The sequence below is a fragment of the Macaca nemestrina genome, chromosome 9 (assembly GCF_043159975.1).
Source record: "Macaca nemestrina isolate mMacNem1 chromosome 9, mMacNem.hap1, whole genome shotgun sequence".
Lineage (NCBI taxonomy): Eukaryota > Metazoa > Chordata > Mammalia > Primates > Cercopithecidae > Macaca > Macaca nemestrina.
The window spans coordinates 28,461,408-28,481,136 of record NC_092133.1 but is presented as its reverse complement, the minus strand read 5'-3'; the positions used below and the strand labels follow the sequence as shown (position 1 = coordinate 28,481,136).

Here is a 19,729-nt window from a genome sequence, read left to right as displayed (position 1 = left end):
ATAATTGGAACTTTATGCGCATTGAGTAACTCTTCATTTTCCCCTCCTCCAGCTCCTGACAATTATTCTATTCTCTGCTTCTATGAGTTTGACTATTTTAGATACCTTATGTAAGTAGAATCATAAAGTATTTGTCTTTTGATGATTGGCTTTTTTCACCTAGCATAATGTCCTCTTAGTTCACCAATGTTGTCACAAATGGTACATTCAGCTTTTGTTAAAAAAAAAAAAAAAAAAAAAAAAAAAAAAAACACTCCTCATTTCTTATCAAAACCCCACATATAAGTCTCACCTCTTTCAGGAAGCCCAAGTTTTTTCTCATTTCCTTATATTGAATTCCTTTCATGGGGTTCACAGTGACTCACAGGTTTATCTTGCTTGGTGTGTACTTTTTCCAATGGAGCCAACATTTGCAATATCAGAAACATCTGGCAGCACTAAGTCCAACTCCCTATAGTCCAACATTCTGCTGAAGCTGCATGGCAACTGCCGACTTTGGACAGGGTATGCTGTTTCTGCCCCACCCCTCGCCTGGTGTACACATGTCGTCTCCGGCTGTTCCATTTCACTCCTTGTTCATTGAAGTTGCCCTCCTGCTCTGGTAAGATTTTAAATTTGTGATTCACAATTTAGATTCTGTATCTGCAATTTCATAACTATATGATTGTCTTACAGGTTTTTGTTGAAATTTAAGAAATACAAAATAATGCAAAGAATAATATTACAAAGCTTGTGTACCCACCACCTGAAAATAATAAATATTAACCTGTTATCACTTTGATTCAGATTTTTAAATAAAATATACAGGAAATCCCAGATAGATTTGATAATAATGATATTTTCATTATTGTCCATCGCAGACTTACTATCCTTACTCCTTCCACAAACCCTTCTAGAACATATGTTGACACTTTTAGCACTTATGTATTCACAGAAATATATGTGGTATCATTTTATATGTTTTTTAAATGTATAATTTATAAAAATAATATTCTTCTACATGATTTTTTCCCTCAATATTATCTATCTGGGGTCATATCCATCTGGTACAGGCACTTTTCGTGCTATATGGCATGTTGTCATGATATAAATATGCACAATTTATTTATCTATTTTCTTATCAATGGAAATTTAGGTTATTTCTAGCATGTGCTCTTACAAACAGTATTACCACATCTTTATGTATACCTCCAGATACATACATGGAAGAAATTCTCTGAGCTGCAAGCCAGAAGTGGAATTGGTGGATCATGGTGAATTGGCATTATCACAAATAATACACTCTTAATATACACCAATAGTGCAATAATAATTCTTGCACTATTTTCTGATTGTTTTACATGTTGATTATCTTTGCAGATAGAATGCCAGGGCTTTTTATTTGTTCTGTAAGATTGAGGGGGCTTGCAACTGTGTCTTATTTATTATCCCCCATAGCACTGAACATAATTGTCCTCGTGCGTAGGTGATGCTCAGCAAATATATGGTGAGTAAGTAATTCTATTGGCCTGGATGGCAAACTATTTAAGAGTAGGTACCGAACTTTATACTTTTTCTGATTCTTCTTATTTTTTGGTTCAGGAATTGACACAAAGTAGGAAACTGAGAAATGTCATGACATTTTAATGACATGAGAAAACACAGTGTCCCTCTTTCCCTTCCTCTCTTATAGCTCTTTTAATTTCCCCATCTTTCCTCCTGTCCAAATCCCATCTCAAATATCCATCTTCTCCCTTGTTTCCATCTCTTAGATTCTCTGTCATTGCTCAACTCCAGCCTCATCTTCTACAGGTTCGCAGACCACATTTTCTCACCCACAGTTGTGGACTTTAAACTTTCAAGCCCGTTAAAGGGATTTAGTTAGTTTTGAGAAAAGAATCAAAGTTGTTTGGACATAGGATGATTTCTTTTTGTTTATCTTAGAAATCATTTTCCTTTCTTTGTTTCTTCTCTTCCAATGCTTTTTAGTCTCTTTCTCGGTTTTCCTTCTACCATCCTCTTCCCCCCATACTTATTTTCAAGACTTTTAATCTTTGCCACTTTCCACCACCTTGCCAATCATTGTATTGTGTAACTAACACAGGCTCCACCTGCAGGATTCTTGCTGTTGATTCCCTGCCTATTTCTATTAAAGTCTAGTTCATGTCTGGCCTTTGCTCAATGCAATTCGCCCTGTAGCCACTGACCTCCTTTACCACTAATCCCATCTACACCCTAATGGGAAAACAATCAGGTGTCATGGACACACACCAATAGCCAAGAATGTGGCCTGAATTTCTGGAGATCAGCAGCTGTTGTCTGCTGATGTCTGGTCTTGCCACAACTATGCTCTTTCTGCTTTGATTTGAAATCTGTCCTCAGCAGCTTCCTTCATGGAGGGAGGGAAATGAGGAGGGGTTTTCGAGGCAGAGGCAAGAGGAGGCATGGGGAGCCAGGCCTTTCAGAGAGAACTGAACTCTTACAGGAACATTTAAAAGAGGATTCAGGAGTCCACATGAATCAAGTGTTGCTGTTACAAGAACATTTATTATTTCTTTACTCAACAATACATATTGATAGCCTATTACAAGGCAAGCACTGTTTTAAGAGTTCTAGAAGCTGGGCTAGGGCATAAACAAAATAGTCAAAGTCACTGTTAAGAAGTTTATATTTTAAAAGCCACTTCCATCCCCAGTAGAGGAAAGATCAATTTTGAATGAGGTTTACTTCAGCTCTGGCATTCATGGAATCAGTTCTATAATCCAATTCTGAGCTTTTTAAATGGTGGTGGTGCTGGTGGTGGTGGTGGTGGTGGTGGTGGTGTGTATATCTGTGTAAAGAAAAGGAGAGAAAAAAAATGGGGGAGATAGATAGTGCTAAAGCCTAAGGGCTTCAGGGTACCTCTAACTTCCAAAGATCCTAACCCTGGCTTCAGTTTGATTTTTGCTTATTGCCTAGTCTGAGAAAGAATAACATGCCAATGAATCAAAGGAACATCACAGAATATTAAAAGCGTTACCTCCAGTGAGGCTTTTATTTTCTTATCTACAGATTTTTTTAGTTTTCAAATTTTTCATGATGAGAGTGCATTATTTTTATAATGAGAAAAAGGGAAATCATTTATCAAAATGATACATTTAAAAATGACATTTAAAAAAAATAATCTCCCAGATAATGAAAGGGAGGGGCTGCATTTGAGTTTATCCTGATGATGATGTGGGTCACTCTTTCTCTACCTTTGAGATTGTGATCTGAAGGAAGAAAGAGCCTCAACTGTGTACCATCACTTCCCAGTGCTAACCAATGCCCTGACTAAATTAATACTAAATCATTTCAAATAAACATACTACTAGAACCCAGTAAGAGGTAAGAATAGGAAATAGACAAATTCTACTTATAAAATAAAATTTCAGGAAATCGCTAAATAGTGGCTTCTGATGAAACAGTTCTCTAAATAATTTCTTCAAGGTCATCTGGTTAATTTATGCTGCATTTGTAAGTTATTGTGTATTTTAAAAATTAATGAAAGATTTAATTATAGCAGGGTTGCCTGTGACCTTTTGTGAAATGACTTCATCATAAATCTGCAGGCATTTTAGAAGTGTTTTCCAGGTTTGTAATAATTTGCTCTCAAATTAATGACATCCAGCCAGTAAACGGAGTTGAGGCTGGGTGAAAGGATTGAGTCGGGATTTGTAGTTACCTAGCAATGGCTAATTCTGAGTCCTGGATGAAGAGGGCAGAGGAAGTGGTGTATGACTCACCGGAATCCACAGCACGTTTAACTATTTGCTTAGAGGAATGAGAAATAAATCCAGTGTGTCAATAGGGAGAAGTTGTGTGTAGCCAGAGTGGGTCACTGGAGAGCAGTTGATTGCAGTTCATTTATCTACATATGAATGTAGGGAAACCCCTGGACCAATGGGAGAATTTCTCCTCTTCCCTCACTTCTAGCAGGGGTTCTTCTTTATTTGTAAATTGAGGGCCTTTGCCTGCCCTCAGCTTGCTGGCTACCCATGAAACCCATTTTAGACTCTATCACCCTAGTATTTCTGACTTTCACCCATACAAGTAGCTCAATGAGCAGCATAGTTAAGCTGTCTCTGGATAGGAGTAGGCTCATTTCATCCTTGTCCCTGTCATTCTGATGATTCATTTGATCCATTAGAGTGAGGGGAAAGGCTGTGCAGGGGAATGCCACTTCTTAGCACATCAAAGAAGATCTTCTGTCTTAGAAGAAACTGGTAGCACACATCTGTAGTTACAGAGAGTGGCAGGCTGGAGTTTGGAAAATGCAGAGCACCCTTTAGACGCAGGAGCCTGGGAGAAAAGCCAGTGAAATCGGGAAAGTCAGTCTTGGCTGAAGCCTTTCCTAGTTAACTGCAGCCCTGGATGTGAATCACTTCTCTGCATTCCTCAAGTTTTTGTGGTGCTGCAGTCACATATGGCACACTATGACTCTGCCTGCAAGCTGAAAAAGTTTCCCATGAAGAGCAGTCAGCTTGGAAGAGAGAGTTGGCTGTCAGGAGACTTGGGTTCCAGTTCTTTATGTCCTTGAGCAGGCCTTAGTTTCCCCAGCTAGCATGTAAAGAGGGATGGTCAGAAGCTCATCCCTAAAGACCCCTCCAGCCCTGAAACTTTATAATTCTGTTTGTTCTTTTGTATACCTCAGGGATTTCCAACTGAAGGCCAATAGCTCAGAGTCAAGTACATCATTCTTCATGCAATAGATGCTTTAGACGTTGAGACAAATAGGGTCATAATTGGAACTTTCTAGATAACCTCTTCTCTGCAGATTTCTCCTTTTTTCCTCCAACTGTACTTTCACTTTTATATATTTCAAGGCATTTCTGCCTTTTATGCAAACAGGCTATTAGGAGCTGGAGGTAAGAGGATCCCATTGCCCATACTCCGGTGCCAAACTGTGCAGTTAAATGATTGCTAATGAGTCATGAAGGACTTAAAAAAGAGTAACAGCCTTGCTGAAAATGCACATTGCTGAGAATTGTTTTAGAATGATTGCTGCAAACGCCTAAGTTTGACCCCTGGCTTCATCATTTACTTGCTGTGTAACCTTGTCAGATGAGTTATTTAACTTTTTTGAACCTCAGTTTCCTCACCTGTTAAATGGGAATAATAAATAAAATGAGATGATCCATGCATAGTGGTTAGCATACCCTCAGTGTTCAATAATTTCTCCCTAATGTAGGTAATATTAATTAGTATTATTATTTTTGAGATGGAGTCTCTCTCTGTTGCCTAGGCTGGAGTGCAGATGTCAGCTCACTGCAACCTCCGCCTCCTGGGTTCAAGTAATTCTCCTGCCTCAGCCTCCTGAGTGGCTGGGATTACAGGTGTGTGCCACAATACTGAGCTAATTTTTGTATTTTTGGTAGAGATGGGGTTTCACCATATTGGTCAGGATAGTCTCGAACTCCTGACCTTATGATCTGCCCGCCTCAGCCTCCCAAAGTGCTGGGATTTCAGGCGTGAGCCACCGCACCTGGCCTAGTAATATTAATTATTATTGTTATTTGACTGAGATCTGCTCATCTACTGTTTGCAGAGTCTTATGGGTAGGGATCATGGGGATATAAAAGCATAAGGCACACTGTCTGCCCAAAAAAATAGTTAGACATCCAGCAAAGACAAAGTAAATAATCGTAGTATATAACTATACTAATAATTGTTTTAAATTATTAATTTGTTAATTTATAGCAATCACTATAAAATACAACTCAATATTGTGTTAGATACTGCTATTTTCCTCATTTTGCACATGAGGAAAGTAAGTTTAAAGTGTAAGGAACCCTCCGTAGTTCCAGGATTGGGAACATCTGGGCCATCTAATATGAACACTTTTGTGCTTAAGCACTTTATTCTACAGCCGCTCAGACAATAAATATATGACAAGCACCTGTGATGCATAAGGCACAATCTTATGTGAGTTGGCAAAGTTCTAAGAAGTTAAAATCTAGCAAAAAGAATAAGACACTTACGTGCATATACTATGATTTTTCATACATTTTGGAAGTGCTGTGGGTCACACCCAAAATACAGATAAAATGCTACAGAAATTCAAGGGAGAGTGATTTTATTTTCTTCTGAGGATGGAAAAGAAGCAAGGAGGGAAGATCAGGGAGGATATAATAGAAAAGTAGTATTTGAATTAGAACTAAAAGGAAAAACTTACCAAGAAAATATAATAATTCAAAACCTGTACAGTTTTGTGGTTGTATAATATAAAGACTATAAAACATGCAAGGAGAAATGAAAGGTTTGCAATCATAGGAAAACATTTTGATAAACCTCACTTAGAAACCAATAGACTAAGTAGTCCAAAGGTTAGAATGATTTTGAATATTGAATAATATTATTAGAAAGCTTGATTTAAAGCAGCAGGCCCCAACATTTTTGGCACCAGGGGCTGGTTTCATGGAAGACAGTTTTCCAAGGATGAGGGTACAGGTGGGAGGTGTTGATTTCGGGAAGAACCTGTTCCACCTCAGATCATCAGGCATTAGATTCTCATAGGGAATGTACAACCTAGATCCTTTGCATGTGCAGTTCACAGTAGGGTTCATGCTCCTATGAGAATCCAGTGCCACAGTTGACCTGACAGGAGACAGAGTTCAGGCAGTAATGCTCGCTCCCTGGCCACTCACTTCCTGCTGTGTGGTCCTGTTCCTAAACATTTAATATATTTTAACATATTAACCATACATTGATCCAAATACAAAGTCTAGACTACTTTCAAAGAGCTGATTATCATTGAAACCACATTCTCTTTAAATATTTGCAATTAAATTAGAGATTTTAAATAAAATGATGGTGATGAAAACAAAGAATAAAAACCTCACAGTTTTTCATATTCTATATGACTTCCATGCCCATACTCACATTAATAAATTTATATGCCTTTGAAAAGAAAAAGGAAGAAACCTCATATATTTGGAAAGAAAACCATGAGTTCTTTACGATTCATTTTGTTTCTTAAAGAGGAAATAAGGATGGTCTCTAGGAAATATTTAGATTTGAAAAGCTTTTCTCCTGCCCCTTTTATCCCCCAACCAAAACCTACTATCTATAATTTGACTTAAGGCTTACAGAAGGAGTAGGAGTTGGACAAGACAAGGTGTGGGGTAAGCCATCACAAGCAGAGGAAAAGCAGGTTGAGGACTGGGTCTCTTGATGCAGAGGCTTCTAGCCTGAAGACTGGCAGTCCAGTCAAGGCAGTAACAGAAGGAAGAAACTCAGGAAGGGGCTGGCAGAGTTGGCTTTGCCCCGCTCTGTTTCTGAAGATGTTATTCCAGCAGATGGAAATGGGACGGTTGGTGGTTAGAAGAACTCGAGTTGCAGGTACTGGAGTCTCTGAGGACAGAAAAGAAGGACATCCCAGTTGTGAGTCAATGGCAATACGATATTATCTTAGTTGAGTTTGATCAAAGATGCACTCATTAGTCAGCCTGCAGTGAAGTCCACTAATATAACTCCCACAGTACTGTTCTTCCTTTTCGATGTTTTCTAGTGACTTCCTAGGAACAATTTCTGATTCTTTCTTGAAGGATTGTGGTCAACCATTCTCTTCTTAAAACTTCTCTCAGCTTTCATAACTATGCATAAAAGTTGGCATAATTGGGAGGCTAAAAAAGAATCAAATGACTATGCAGGGGAGAGTCAGGTAACCCAGGGCTGCTCTCCTATAAAGAGGAAAACATCTTTACAGAGCCTAGTCCTCTAATTACATTTAGTGTGGCATTCTTTCCACCTAAATTATAGCAATTATATACAGAGATCCCCTTTGAAATCATTTAATTAATGAGTAGCTAACCCTCTCTGTGTATAGAATTCTAATGAAGTCTTATTTTTGTGAACCGCCTCCCTCCCTCAAATTAATTATTCCCCTTCCTGAAAGGCTTACTCAGGTCTGAATGGTGGATTAAAGGAGGTGGGTTATTTAGGGTCCCAGTAAATCATATTTGTTTGTGGAAATCCTAGCACAGTCCAGGGTGACAAGGGACAGAGCATTTGCTGCAATTTCTTGTCTGAGATTGTTTCTGTCCTTTTATATTCCAAATGATACACAACTCAGCCACATTCTTTGACCCAGAAATAAGGGCAGATGAAGCTATTACCTCAATTTTGGAAGAAGTGAATGATTTTGTTGGATTAATTCTATCATTAATCAACCCAGAACTATTTATTAAGCATCTGTTATATGAAAGAAATGCCAGTGCAGACAAAGATGAATGACTGTAATAGATAAATCCTTTGTGTATAGGGTTACCAGGAGATGGATAGCTTGTATACTTTGAGGTAGACGTGGGGGTTGAAAGAAAATAAACTCTTAGAAATGGTCTTGAAAGGGCCACATTCTGTGTAGGCTATTTCTGCAACTCATTCTTTGAACACGTGTCACTGATTTCAAATAATCTTTTATTAAAAAAGATGAATCCTTGAGAGATGAAGTGATTTGCTCAAGGTCACCTAATTAATTTTATGGCAGACCATGTCTAAGAAAAGCCAAGTCTTCTATTTCCCTGCCCAGTACTCTTGCGACCTTGCCCAGACCACCCATATGTTAACAACAATTCAAGAGCACAGGAGGACCATCTGTAACCAGAGTCATGTTAGCAGTGTAGGCATTTAGAATCAGAGGAGTTTTAGAAAAAGACAGAGATGGCCTCTTAAGTTTGTAGAGTCCAAGAAGAAGGTGAATCTTGAGTGGTTGTCAAAAACTCCCATGAAAAATCCAGTTGGCAAGGTAAAAGGAAAGAGAAAAACGGGAGTTATAAATTTTAATTGATTTTTTTTTTCTGAAAATCTATATAGTGAGAAATAGCATAGAGAATTCATTTATTTTGTTCCTGTGGTTGGGAGCAACTTCCTCAGGAAACCAAAGGGTAGGCTACCTGTTTCCAAGCGGTCATCTATATTTATATATGAGGTGTTCACTTTCTCCAAGGCTCACAAGGAAGATGTCAAATAAAAAAAAGAAAGTCATCTCTACTAAAAATACAAAAAATTAGCTGGGCATGGTTGCGGGCGGCTGTAGTCCCAGCTACTAGGGAGGCTGAGACAGGAGAATGGCCTGAACCTGGCAGGTGGAGCTTGCAGTGGGCCGAGATGGTGCCACTGCACTCCAGCAACCTGGGCAAGAGTGCGAGACTCTGTCTCAAAAAAAAAAAAAATAAATAAATAAAAAAAAAAAGGAAGTCCCAACATATGAAGTTAGTAAGTACCTTGAAAAAGGGACTTTGAGCCAAGCCTATTGAAAGTCCTTGATGAGAAAGTCCTTGGATGAGTCTATGAGGATTCCAACAGTAAAAATGATGATGATGGTAATAAACATTTGTTGTCTATTGTGGTTTTCAAAATTTTCACCCACATTATCTCACATGATGGGGGTTTATGTTGGTGAAAATATGCTTTGAGTTTAAAAAGGGGGCTAGGAATGGGTTTCTGAAAAAGGATGTCAAAATAGTTTATCTTGGTAATTGCAGGGAAGTGGGATTTAATAACAGTGGGTTTGGCCATACTAAGAATTAGTTTCTCTTTGCCAAAGACCTGAGAATGAAATTCCACGCTCTAGAATTGCCTTGTTTTTTTCTGTTGGCATTCAATGACCAATTAGCCATTCTTTTTTAAGCAGCTACTGTTGATAGGTTTCATAGGATACAAAGAAGTACTAAAAGTATCTCCAGCCTTAAGAAGCTTTTTAATTAGTTGACAAAAATTTCACCAAAAGTATAGGAACTTTCTGGAATTCTGGATTGGTGGTCTAGAGAAGTTGTTCTCAAAATACGGTCCTGGGGCCAGCAACATCAGCATCGCCTGGGACTTATTAGAAATTCAAATACTTAGGTACCTCAGATGCACTAATAAGAAACTCGGGGAGTGAGACATTCTATGTTTAACAAGCCCTGTAGATGATTCTGATGTAGATGTTGGAGAACCTCTGGTCTAGAGACAACAGGACCATTTGAGCTTCTAAAGAAAGAGCTCAGTGTTGCCAGAGGAATCACAGAGGACTTTCTGAAATCAGTATCACCCGATTTGAGAATTATAGTATCCTTTTAAAGATGCTCCATGCCTTTGGTTCTTCCATCTTAGCCATCTCTTGGGCTTTAATATTCCATTGATACATGAACCACTTTGTTCCCTCCGTAAAAGTACTACACGTATGAGGAGTGTGCTGTACCTATTTTGCTGGTAACAGGCTCTCCTTAAGAGGAGTATTTCCAGCAGATGAGAAACTTTTTCTGGAAATTGATTATTTTCAAAATTATTGTTATCAATTAGAAGCAGTCTGGACTTTCTCTTTTCCTAATTCAGGATCAAGAGGACCTTCTCGGTGTTTATCACTCCAAAGTGATGGACATGGTTTACGATGATGCCCACTTCAATTTCTCTGTTGGTTTCTTACTTCCACAGATCTTGTAAATTTTAACATCTGTTCCTTGAGTATTCATGAAAAGAGAAGAAAAATACTTGAATTGGTTCTTAATTTCATCCCCTGCTTATTTTGTTATGTCTCTGTCATTTCTTCAGCTTCCATAGGCTCTAATCAGAAGAGCAATGAATTAATGTGATATTGAACAGAATTAGGGAAGCTGGGTCTATACAAAAGAGACCATGTGTCTGAGTCATTTATGCCCCATAGGAAAGGACCCACAATGAACTTTGCTCTTCCCAGAGCTGAAAATGGGTGGATTGGTGGGGAACACATTAATGTCTGAAGGTTGCCAGGGGGTTTTACCCCACTGATCTTATTTGGGGCCCATCGAGAAAATGAGCAAAGCTCATAATCCTACCAGTGTTTAAGGGATTAAATAAAATTTTGCATCTGATACACGAAAGTGACTTCAAGGGAGAGCAGACTAGCACACTCCTGAGTGAACATATTAGTGTGTCAGTTTACAGTTTGGGGAAAGACCTGGGAAACACAATATAAGGAAATCTGGGAAAGAAGCCAAAGAAATGTACATGAAAGGAATGTACCTGTGAGGACTGCAAAACAGAACAATCTGAACAAGTCTGTAAGTCCTGACTGAGCACCTATTCTTGTGTTCTGTCCTGAAATGAGCACTCTGAGATCAGTAATGGATAGCTCAAAGAGTTGGAAAGACCACGAACATGGACATTCTTAGAGGCTTGGGGTCAGTTAGGCTGTACACATGGATGATGCTTGCATGCTACTCCGTATCTGCCCTGGGAATTGATCAAGCCTGAGCTTGAAGTTTTATGCTTGCTAACTTTTGAGCATCTCTTGTTTCTGTTGTTAGAACCTTTGTCTGTTAGAAAGTTCCCTCACAGGTTTGGTGTGGTGGCTCACACCTGTAATCCCAGCACTTTCGGAGGCTGAGGCGGGCAGATCCCCAGAGGTCAGGAGTTCAAGACCAGCCTGACCAACATGAAACACTGTCTCTACTAAAAAAGTACAAAATTAGCCAGGTGTGGTGGCGCATGCCTGTAATCCCAGCTACTCGGGAGGCTGAGGCAGGAGAATTGCTTGGAACAGGGAGGTGGAGGTTGTGGTGAGCCGAGATTGCACCATTGCACTCCAGTCTGGGCAACAAGAGTGAAACTCTGTTAAAAAAAAAAAAAAGAAAAAAAAAAAGAAGAAGAAAGTTCTCTCACATTTTGTAAACTTTCACACTTTTATTTTTGGTTATTTTTTACATGCAAGAGAGCTCCCTAGAATATCCACCTGCTGCTCTTCCCTCACTGCACTTTCCTATGTCACGTCCAGGTTAACCAGCCTTAGTTCTTACACTACATTTTGGGTAGACGAAAGTGGTCTTGGATCATATTGCCACCTGTATTAGTCTTCTGTGGCTGTTGTAACAAATTTAGTGGCTTAAAAGAACAGACATTTATTCTCTTGTAGTTCTGGAGTTTAGAGTCCACAATCAAAAGGTCAACAGGCCTCTACTACCCCTGGTGCTGTAGCAGAGAATTCATTCTTTGCTTCTTCCATCTTCCTGAAGTTCCAGGTGTTCTTTGGCTTGGGCTGCATAACTCCAATTTTGGCATCTGTCTGCACATGGCCTTCTGCTCACTGCATGCTACTCATCTTTGTGTCTTTTATTGGATTTAGAGCCCACCCTGATAATCCAAGATGATCTCAGCTCAAGACCCTTGATTTACAAGTGCAAAGATGCTTTTCCCACATAAGGTCACATTCACAGTTCCAGGGAATAGGAAGTGGTCATATCTTATTGCAGGTCACCATTCAATGCAGTGTACCATCTTAATCACTCTCTTCTTCAGTGGTCCTTAAACTTTAGGAATTATGAACCCCTATGAATAATCTGACAAAATATATGTGATTTTTATTTATAGATAAATACATACATGCTGATAAGCACATTTTTGTTTGTTTAAAATTTAAACAGATTCATACTTCACCACCACTACCAAAGCCCAAACATGTACCGTAGATTCAGACACTCAGTCTATATCCTTCTTGAATGGTAGCAGCCAAAAGCAACCACAATTTACCTGGTGATCTAGTTAGTGTAGAAAAGACCAGGTTATTGCCTCTTTGGTTCTAGATAATACATATAATTCTGTTACTGCATTTCAAGATCACGTTAAATATTTTATGTCTCCCTAAAGTGTTCACATTGTGAATGGAAACTCTTAAGCTGCTATTATTATTACTATTAAACCTGAAAATTACCAAGCCCCATTTCGTTTATCCATTACTTATACAATTACCATGGAAAGGATCTAGCTAACATTTCTCTGGGTTACATCACACCTTATTAAGTTGAGCCTATCTTTAGTCTGTCACGACCTTATTGAGTCTTGCTTCTGCCATCGAGCATATTGAGTGCTTCCTCCAGCTTTATGTCATCAAAAAATTCAATTTCCAATGATGACCATTATTTTCGTGTCTTCAAGTCATTAATAAAAATGATGAACAAGAAAGAGCAGACAACAGAACCCTGCAGCGGACTACTCACACCTCCCTCTTGGTTGATTTTAATGTCTTAATTTTTAAGTACTGTTCAGCCACATAATTTTACCAAGTACCTGGCTCATATTTTCTCAATCTTTTTGTCAAGATTCCTATGACAGACCCTGTTAAATGCCATGCTGGTATCCAGGCAAATCATGTGCTTCACATTTTCCTCTTCTGTCTGCCTAGTAACCTTTTCATAGAAAGGAATGTGGTTAATCTGACGTGACGTCTTTTGTAATCCAGGAAGTAAATTTAAACTATTTGGAGTCAGCAGAAATATTTGGTTTAGCGTCATTAACATACTGCACTAGGAGTATTCCAGTCAGGGAAGACTTACCGGTGGAAGTGGCATCTGAATGTGACAGTTTTGAAGGCTCGATAGAGATAAAAAAAGATATTTGTCAAGGTCTCCTCCCACTGTTTTTTTGTTTGTTTGTTTGTTTCATTTTCCCTTGATGAGCTTATCAGTTTAACTGTCCTCTCTTCAAACAAGCAAAAATGTTTGATAAGAGAGAGCTGTTTTGTTAAAGATTTAAAATGGACTGACCTCTATGTAAAATGAATCCAGAGCTAAGAAATGGAAATAATTTAGTGGATGACCTGGCATCGATGAATTGGATTTGGAAACCACTGGATTTAGCAAGAATACAAGAGAGCAGAGAGAACCCAGGGAGAGGGAGTTAGGTTTGCTTTGCTCCACAGTGTCAGCTGCCTATGGTAGGTATTCTAGGCTCAGAGCTTCTGCTACCCCATGCTGAGCTTAGATCCATACAAAACCCATGTAGTTTTACTAAAGGAGAGATCCTGTCTCTCTTTCAAAGTCTGCTTAATTTTCTTTTAGATAAGGCTCTAAAAGGTTTTATTTAACTTTTATCTGAAGCACATTCAAAATTGATCCTGAGATGTATTGTAAATTGGATGATCTACAAAAACAACTCTGTATTCTTCTTCATTTCACAAGTTTTGTCAGTCTCCACCTTTCCCATATGCATCCTCATCTTTTAGAGAGCATTAGAAAATGACCCAGGAAGAGAGTTAATCTTGTAGGTGTCACCATAACAGTGTCTGAACTTGGGCACAGGAGAATCCAGGGCTGGTAGTGTGATTAAGTCTTGCTGAAATGGAAGCCATCCAATTCCTTGAAAGACTTCGGTTGTTTTAAGTTTGCAGCATGATCGGTCTCCCCTTTACATCACTATGATAGATGTCTTGCATTGTAATTGCAAGACATGCCACCCGAGTAGAGTATGGATGATCAGTCTTTTTTTTTCTATTTTTCTAGAAACAATTGATCATTCATATTTATAGGGCAATCAACTGCTGGGCTTTGAAAAGGTCAGTATTGATTATCTAAGTCACAGATGGTGTGCTTCTTTACTATACATAAATATGAGTTCCTTTTATGAGTCTGCTGTGATTTTTTTTTTTTTTCTTCTTTTCAGGGAAGGAGGAGGGAGGGTAGGTATTTATGTGCATTAAACAGTGGGAATTTCAACTAACACACTTAAATTCAACCAGGACTTTGCAGTTGGCAAAGTTGTGCTTTAAATTAGCAAATTCACTCCTTCTACCCCAACATACATATGTACAATCCACTTTACAGATGAGGAAACTGAGTCCCTGTCAGTGGACATGGGTAGGTAAAATGCCAGTGCTTGCATTAAGGAGAAATGGGAAGACTGTTTATCTAAATCTGAACAAGGGTTTTATATGGGTGGTGAGTTTGGGACTACCAATTCCAATTTTTTTCTTTACTGGGCTTTCTATATTTTAAATGCTTCCTGTAATAGACATATATTACTTTTGCAATTTAAAATATAGTTGATTTAAAACCCATGTGAATGACATGCCAGTTGGTTGAGTTGTATGGATAGTGGGCTTTCTCCTCAATGGCCCTCAAGGAGCTCACTTTGGAAGAACAACTAAAGTCCAGGCTGCAGTGAATGTCTCTCTCCTTCCCAGTTTCTGTGCATTAGTGACTGACTATGGGACCTTCTCCATTTGTCTCTCCCACTCCTCCCCTAAACGCTTAGAGTTTTTGGCCACTTCAGCCTCCGCTCCGAATGGCAATTGGTGAAAGTGGACTACAAATCTATCTTCAGCCGGCATTGCACCAAGGAGGACTATCAGACCTGGCACCTGCTCAATCAGGTACACCCCAGGGAGGTGGACTGCTGGCTTCTAGGAGGAGGAGCTAGTGCAAGCCTGGTTGGGTCTTATTTGAGCCTTCCTATTTAGGGGAGGAAGGTAGTGGGTCATCTGAGGTTGTGGGTGTGGATTTGAAGAAAAGGGTGAAACATACATAGGTCCAGTAGGGCCGGATGATATTTAGGAACCATCTCGCACCCTGGGATCCTATCTACTAATTGAAATCACTGAGCTGCCTGGGGGAAAGGTGATGATGATAACCTAGGGTTTTAGCTGTATCCATGGAGAAATGAGCTTTTTACAGCTAGAAGGCCTCCAAGAGTTGCTCATTTCATCTGTCAATGTGGAGGGCGAGAGCATTTCTCAGACTGGCCTGAAATGAGGGCCCCAGAGCACTGGGAACAGGTCCACTGAGAAAGGGTTTCGGGGTGAGTAGGTATAGCAATGGTAGATATTTACTGCTATGAGAAATAAGCAAGCTTCTGCATTCTTCAGAACCACTGGGTTCTTGTAATTTGTATCAACTTCTCCTTTCTTTGTCCTTGACTGGGAATTAGGATTTGGGCATGGTCGTTTATCATAGAGAGGGAACATTTTGGGTCAACTTCAATTTCCCTCTGAAGATGATGTGAAAAATGTGCCAGAAATGGGCTCCTTTCCACTAGAATTGCTACTGAAGCCATTTGGGCAAATGCCTGGTGGTCTGCAAAGATGCCTGGAGTCCTTACATTCTCCGTGGAGGTGGAGCAGAAACAGGATGATGTAGACATCACTGGCTTGGGTGGGTGGAGGGTAGAAGTGGGCCCACCTCCCATAATGTTCCTTTTATGTAGTAGTAAAAGATTAGTACTTTTATTCTTGAAACTCCTGGATCATTACTGAGAATGAGACTGCTACATAAAGTACCTAAATGAGAATGAACAGGCTAATGCTTCTTGTTGACAACATGTTTATTTCACCACCTTTTTGTTTTTCTGTCTCTCTCACTATGGAATTTCTCTCTAAGGGAGAGCCTTGTGTCATGGGAGAAAGGAAAATATTCAAGAAACGTAAGCCAGGAGCTCAGTGTGCCCTGGGCCGAGACCACTCAGGATCAGTGGTCTCAGAACCCTGTGTCTGTGCCAACTGGGACTTCGAGTGGTGAGTTGTTTGGCATTTTATTACCAATTCCAACCAGGTCTTCACCTGTCTGTGGGGTGGGGTGGGGTGAAGATGAAGTTAGGAGAGGAGGCATGACACAGAGATGTGAGGTGTATCTGCTGGCCTGTGGGCCCAACCATCCCAGTTACTGGGCCAGATGGGAAGTCTGCATCCCTGGAAGGAGGACAGGCTGAGGCATTTTCACAGAGAGGGTCACTGCTCCATCAGAGCAGCATCTCCAGGGGGGGCTTCTCATCTGCAGTGAGCAGCTGTGTTGGAAAGTACTGGAGAAGTTGGGCTGGGCACTGACAGAGGTTAGAGAGCTACTGCCTTGCTGTTGCCTCCAGCCACATGCACTCTGTGCTCTTCCACGTGACCTCTCTCTTATTTCCTTTTTCTCCCCGTAATAACAGCAACAGAGAACAACTTTAAATCTCACTTAATGAAATTCAAATCTCACCTATAGACAGTTTTCCAAATATTTACCTCTAGCCCTGGCCTCCCCCTTCTCTTGGTTGGACACATATGTGTCTGGCTATCTACTCAGCATTCATCTCCTCTTGATTCACTACCAGGGATATCAAACTTAAGGCAGCCAAAGCAAAGCTTTCCTTGAATCCCCCTCATTGGAAGGAGTCCCTTGCCCAGTTTTTCCAACTGCAATAAAACACACAGCTATCCACTCAGTTGTCAGAAGGGCTTGGTTTCTCCTTTTCTTTCACTGTCAGATCCAGGCCATCTGCAAGTCCTTGCAGTTTCTACCCCCAAAACACATTCTAACTCAAAGCACTTCTTTCCATCTCGCAGCTGTCTGTATCACTCCAGGAATCGAACTCTCTCCACATCTACCCTTGTCACTTAAAATTCATTCTCCTCACAGCAACTGAGATGGTATTCTAAAAACTCAAACCGTATCTTATCACTACTACACTTAAAATACTCCAGTATCTTCCCCCTCGCTTAAAATACAATCTGATCTTCTTTCCTTAGCTTCCTCCATTGTGGGTGATTTGGCCCTGCAATTACTTTCATGTCTAAATTCCTTACTGTTCTTACCGTATTCACTGTATTGCAACCACATTACCATCTCCTGCACCTTCATTAATCCTGGCTCATTCCAGGGAGCAGAAAATGCAAGAATTTCTTCCAAATCTTAGTATGACCAGCACCTTTGGGTCACTCATGTCTCAGCAAAAATATCAGCTTCTCAGAAATGCCTTCTGAGACCACCTAATCTCACCTATACCCTGGCACAGTCTAGCATATCCCTGTTTTATTGTCTCCTTAGTATTAATTGCCATACAAAATGAACATGTTTTTGATTGTTCTACTATCACCTATCCTTCTCCAGTAGAATGTAAGTGCTATGAATGCAGGAGTTTTAGACTTCCCCTGTGTCTGCATCCACAGTGCCTGGCCCGTGGTAAACATTCGGTAAATAGTTGTAGCATGTTTCTGAACATCATTCCTTTTAGGAGGGTCAGAAACCTCCCCAATTCTGGGAATGGGTACATAGGACTCTGATCCCAGCTGGATGAATTCTTCCTCTGCATCACAATAAAAAGCTAAAGTTCAATTTGAATATTTTGGTAGCCCATCCCAGCTTTGTCTTTGTTAAAAGACAAAACTAAGGACTTGGGCATTGGCTTTTAAACTTGGGAGGGGCAGGGCAATGATAGAGCTGCATTTGGGCTTCTCTGGCATCAAATAGCCAGAGTAAGTCCAAGTGGGCACAGAGCAGCTGCCCTTGAATGACAGCCTCACTCCTTCCAGCCTCATTTAATCCAGCTGGTTTTTAAGCTTGATTTGTACTAGAAACTATCCTTTGTTTCCCACTTTCTGCTAAGAATATACCTGGAAGCCAGAGGAGTGACTCTGACTGCTCTCCACCTGTTCTTCATCCTTAAACTCATACCTGGGAAAGCATGGCTTCAGTGAAAGTCATGAAAATGAGACATGCTAAATGGAATTTAAATTTTACTAGCAGGGTCTTTTCTGTGACCATTTTGAGCCCTTGGGAACAAAGTATATTTTCACATAGTGAAAAATATTTTCAATTATTAATCACAATTAAGCAAAAATAGTCATAGCAATGAGTGCAGTAGGCCACTCAAAATTATGGCTTGTGACATATTGATGTCAACCTGAATATTCAGAATATTAATTTCAGGCTTCCTTATGTCCTTCTGCAGACTAACTCCATTGAGGCATACTGTCTTTGAATTTGTCATGGTACATATTCTCCCGTGTCTCTGTGTGCCATAATAGACCCTCACCCATTGCTGGGTAGCATCACAAGTGAGAAGAAATAAGAACTGTAAAATATTTTCTCATCAGTAATTCCAGTAACATTTACTGGTCTGGGCAAAAATTCTAGCACTGATAGTCACAGTTTTTGACCTTGGCAAATTTTCTTAATCTTTATGACTTCATCTCTACAGCTGCAAAGTAAAAATACATAACATCTACCTCACTGGATCCTAAGGAAGAATGAATGAATTAATATATTAATATACATCATTAATATAGATAAGGCATTTATCCTACTGACGTACAACGTAGAAATACAACATAAGCTAGCTATTGCTGCTGCTGTTGCTGCTGTTGTTACTCTTATACCCTAGGGTTAAGTGGTCCCTGTGGCATTTTTGCAAGTAAACCAAAGTTTATACATCCAAATAAGCACTGTTTTCAGAGTAGTATCTTGGGGTCGTATCCATTTAGTTAGATACTGGTGGCATTGCTCAAAGTATTTCTGAACCTTCTTTAGGGAGTGCTGTCAGAATGCAACTGTAAGTAAAGCATGGTGGGAGAGGTGAAGGGGAGCCTTTACCAGGCCTTCTGTGGGTCTCATACTTGCACTAGTAGAGGTACTATGTGGATCCAAGACCGTGTAATGTCAGGATCTTTATTATTGCCATTTTAATGAGAAGAAACATCTTGGATATAGGTTACTTGATCGAAGTTACATCCCTGGGAGAAAATGAGCCCGGGTTCAAGTGCAGATCTAGTTAAATTCACATTCTCTCCTCCACACCCTGCCATTTCTCAAGAAATCAAACAAGTCTTTATTATTTTAGATTCATTTTGCTTCAGAAAAAAAATAGAGTTTCCAAGTTTAGTTACTCTAAAATTAAAACTCATCCCCAAATGACTTGGGTTTACTGCTGTTGATGAAATATAAGGTAGAATATTTCCTTAACACTAAAACAATTTCCGTTGAAGTAGTTTTGACCATTGGTACTAGAATCATAATAGGTGTATGGTCTTCAAAAATATTTTATAGAATTTTTTTTTTGACATATAAGGTGGTGTATGTTTGCATTTCTGTAGCCAATCACACCTCATATTAAAAATAATATAGAAGAGCCACTTGAGTAGAGTGGAGAAGTAGACAAGGCTTGATGCTGGGTTTGTGGTCATAATCTCAGAACACACACACACACAAAATCACATGGCCTATAAAGTTTTTTTTTTTTACTACTACTGAGT

General features: G+C 39.6%; 1 protein-coding gene across 4 annotated transcripts in view; it reads left to right on the top strand.

The window, feature by feature from the left end:
• The window catches only part of LOC105478298 (sortilin related VPS10 domain containing receptor 3), a 612,041-nt gene that overhangs the window by 532,179 nt on the left and 60,133 nt on the right, over positions 1-19,729 (top strand). For all 4 annotated transcript variants that reach the window (XM_011735416.3, XM_071069164.1, XM_011735417.3 and 1 more), the window contains 2 exons: positions 14,983-15,100; positions 16,104-16,237. In XM_011735416.3, the coding sequence (XP_011733718.1) occupies positions 14,983-15,100; positions 16,104-16,237 (252 nt within the window). The remainder of the gene's footprint in view (positions 1-14,982; positions 15,101-16,103; positions 16,238-19,729) is intronic.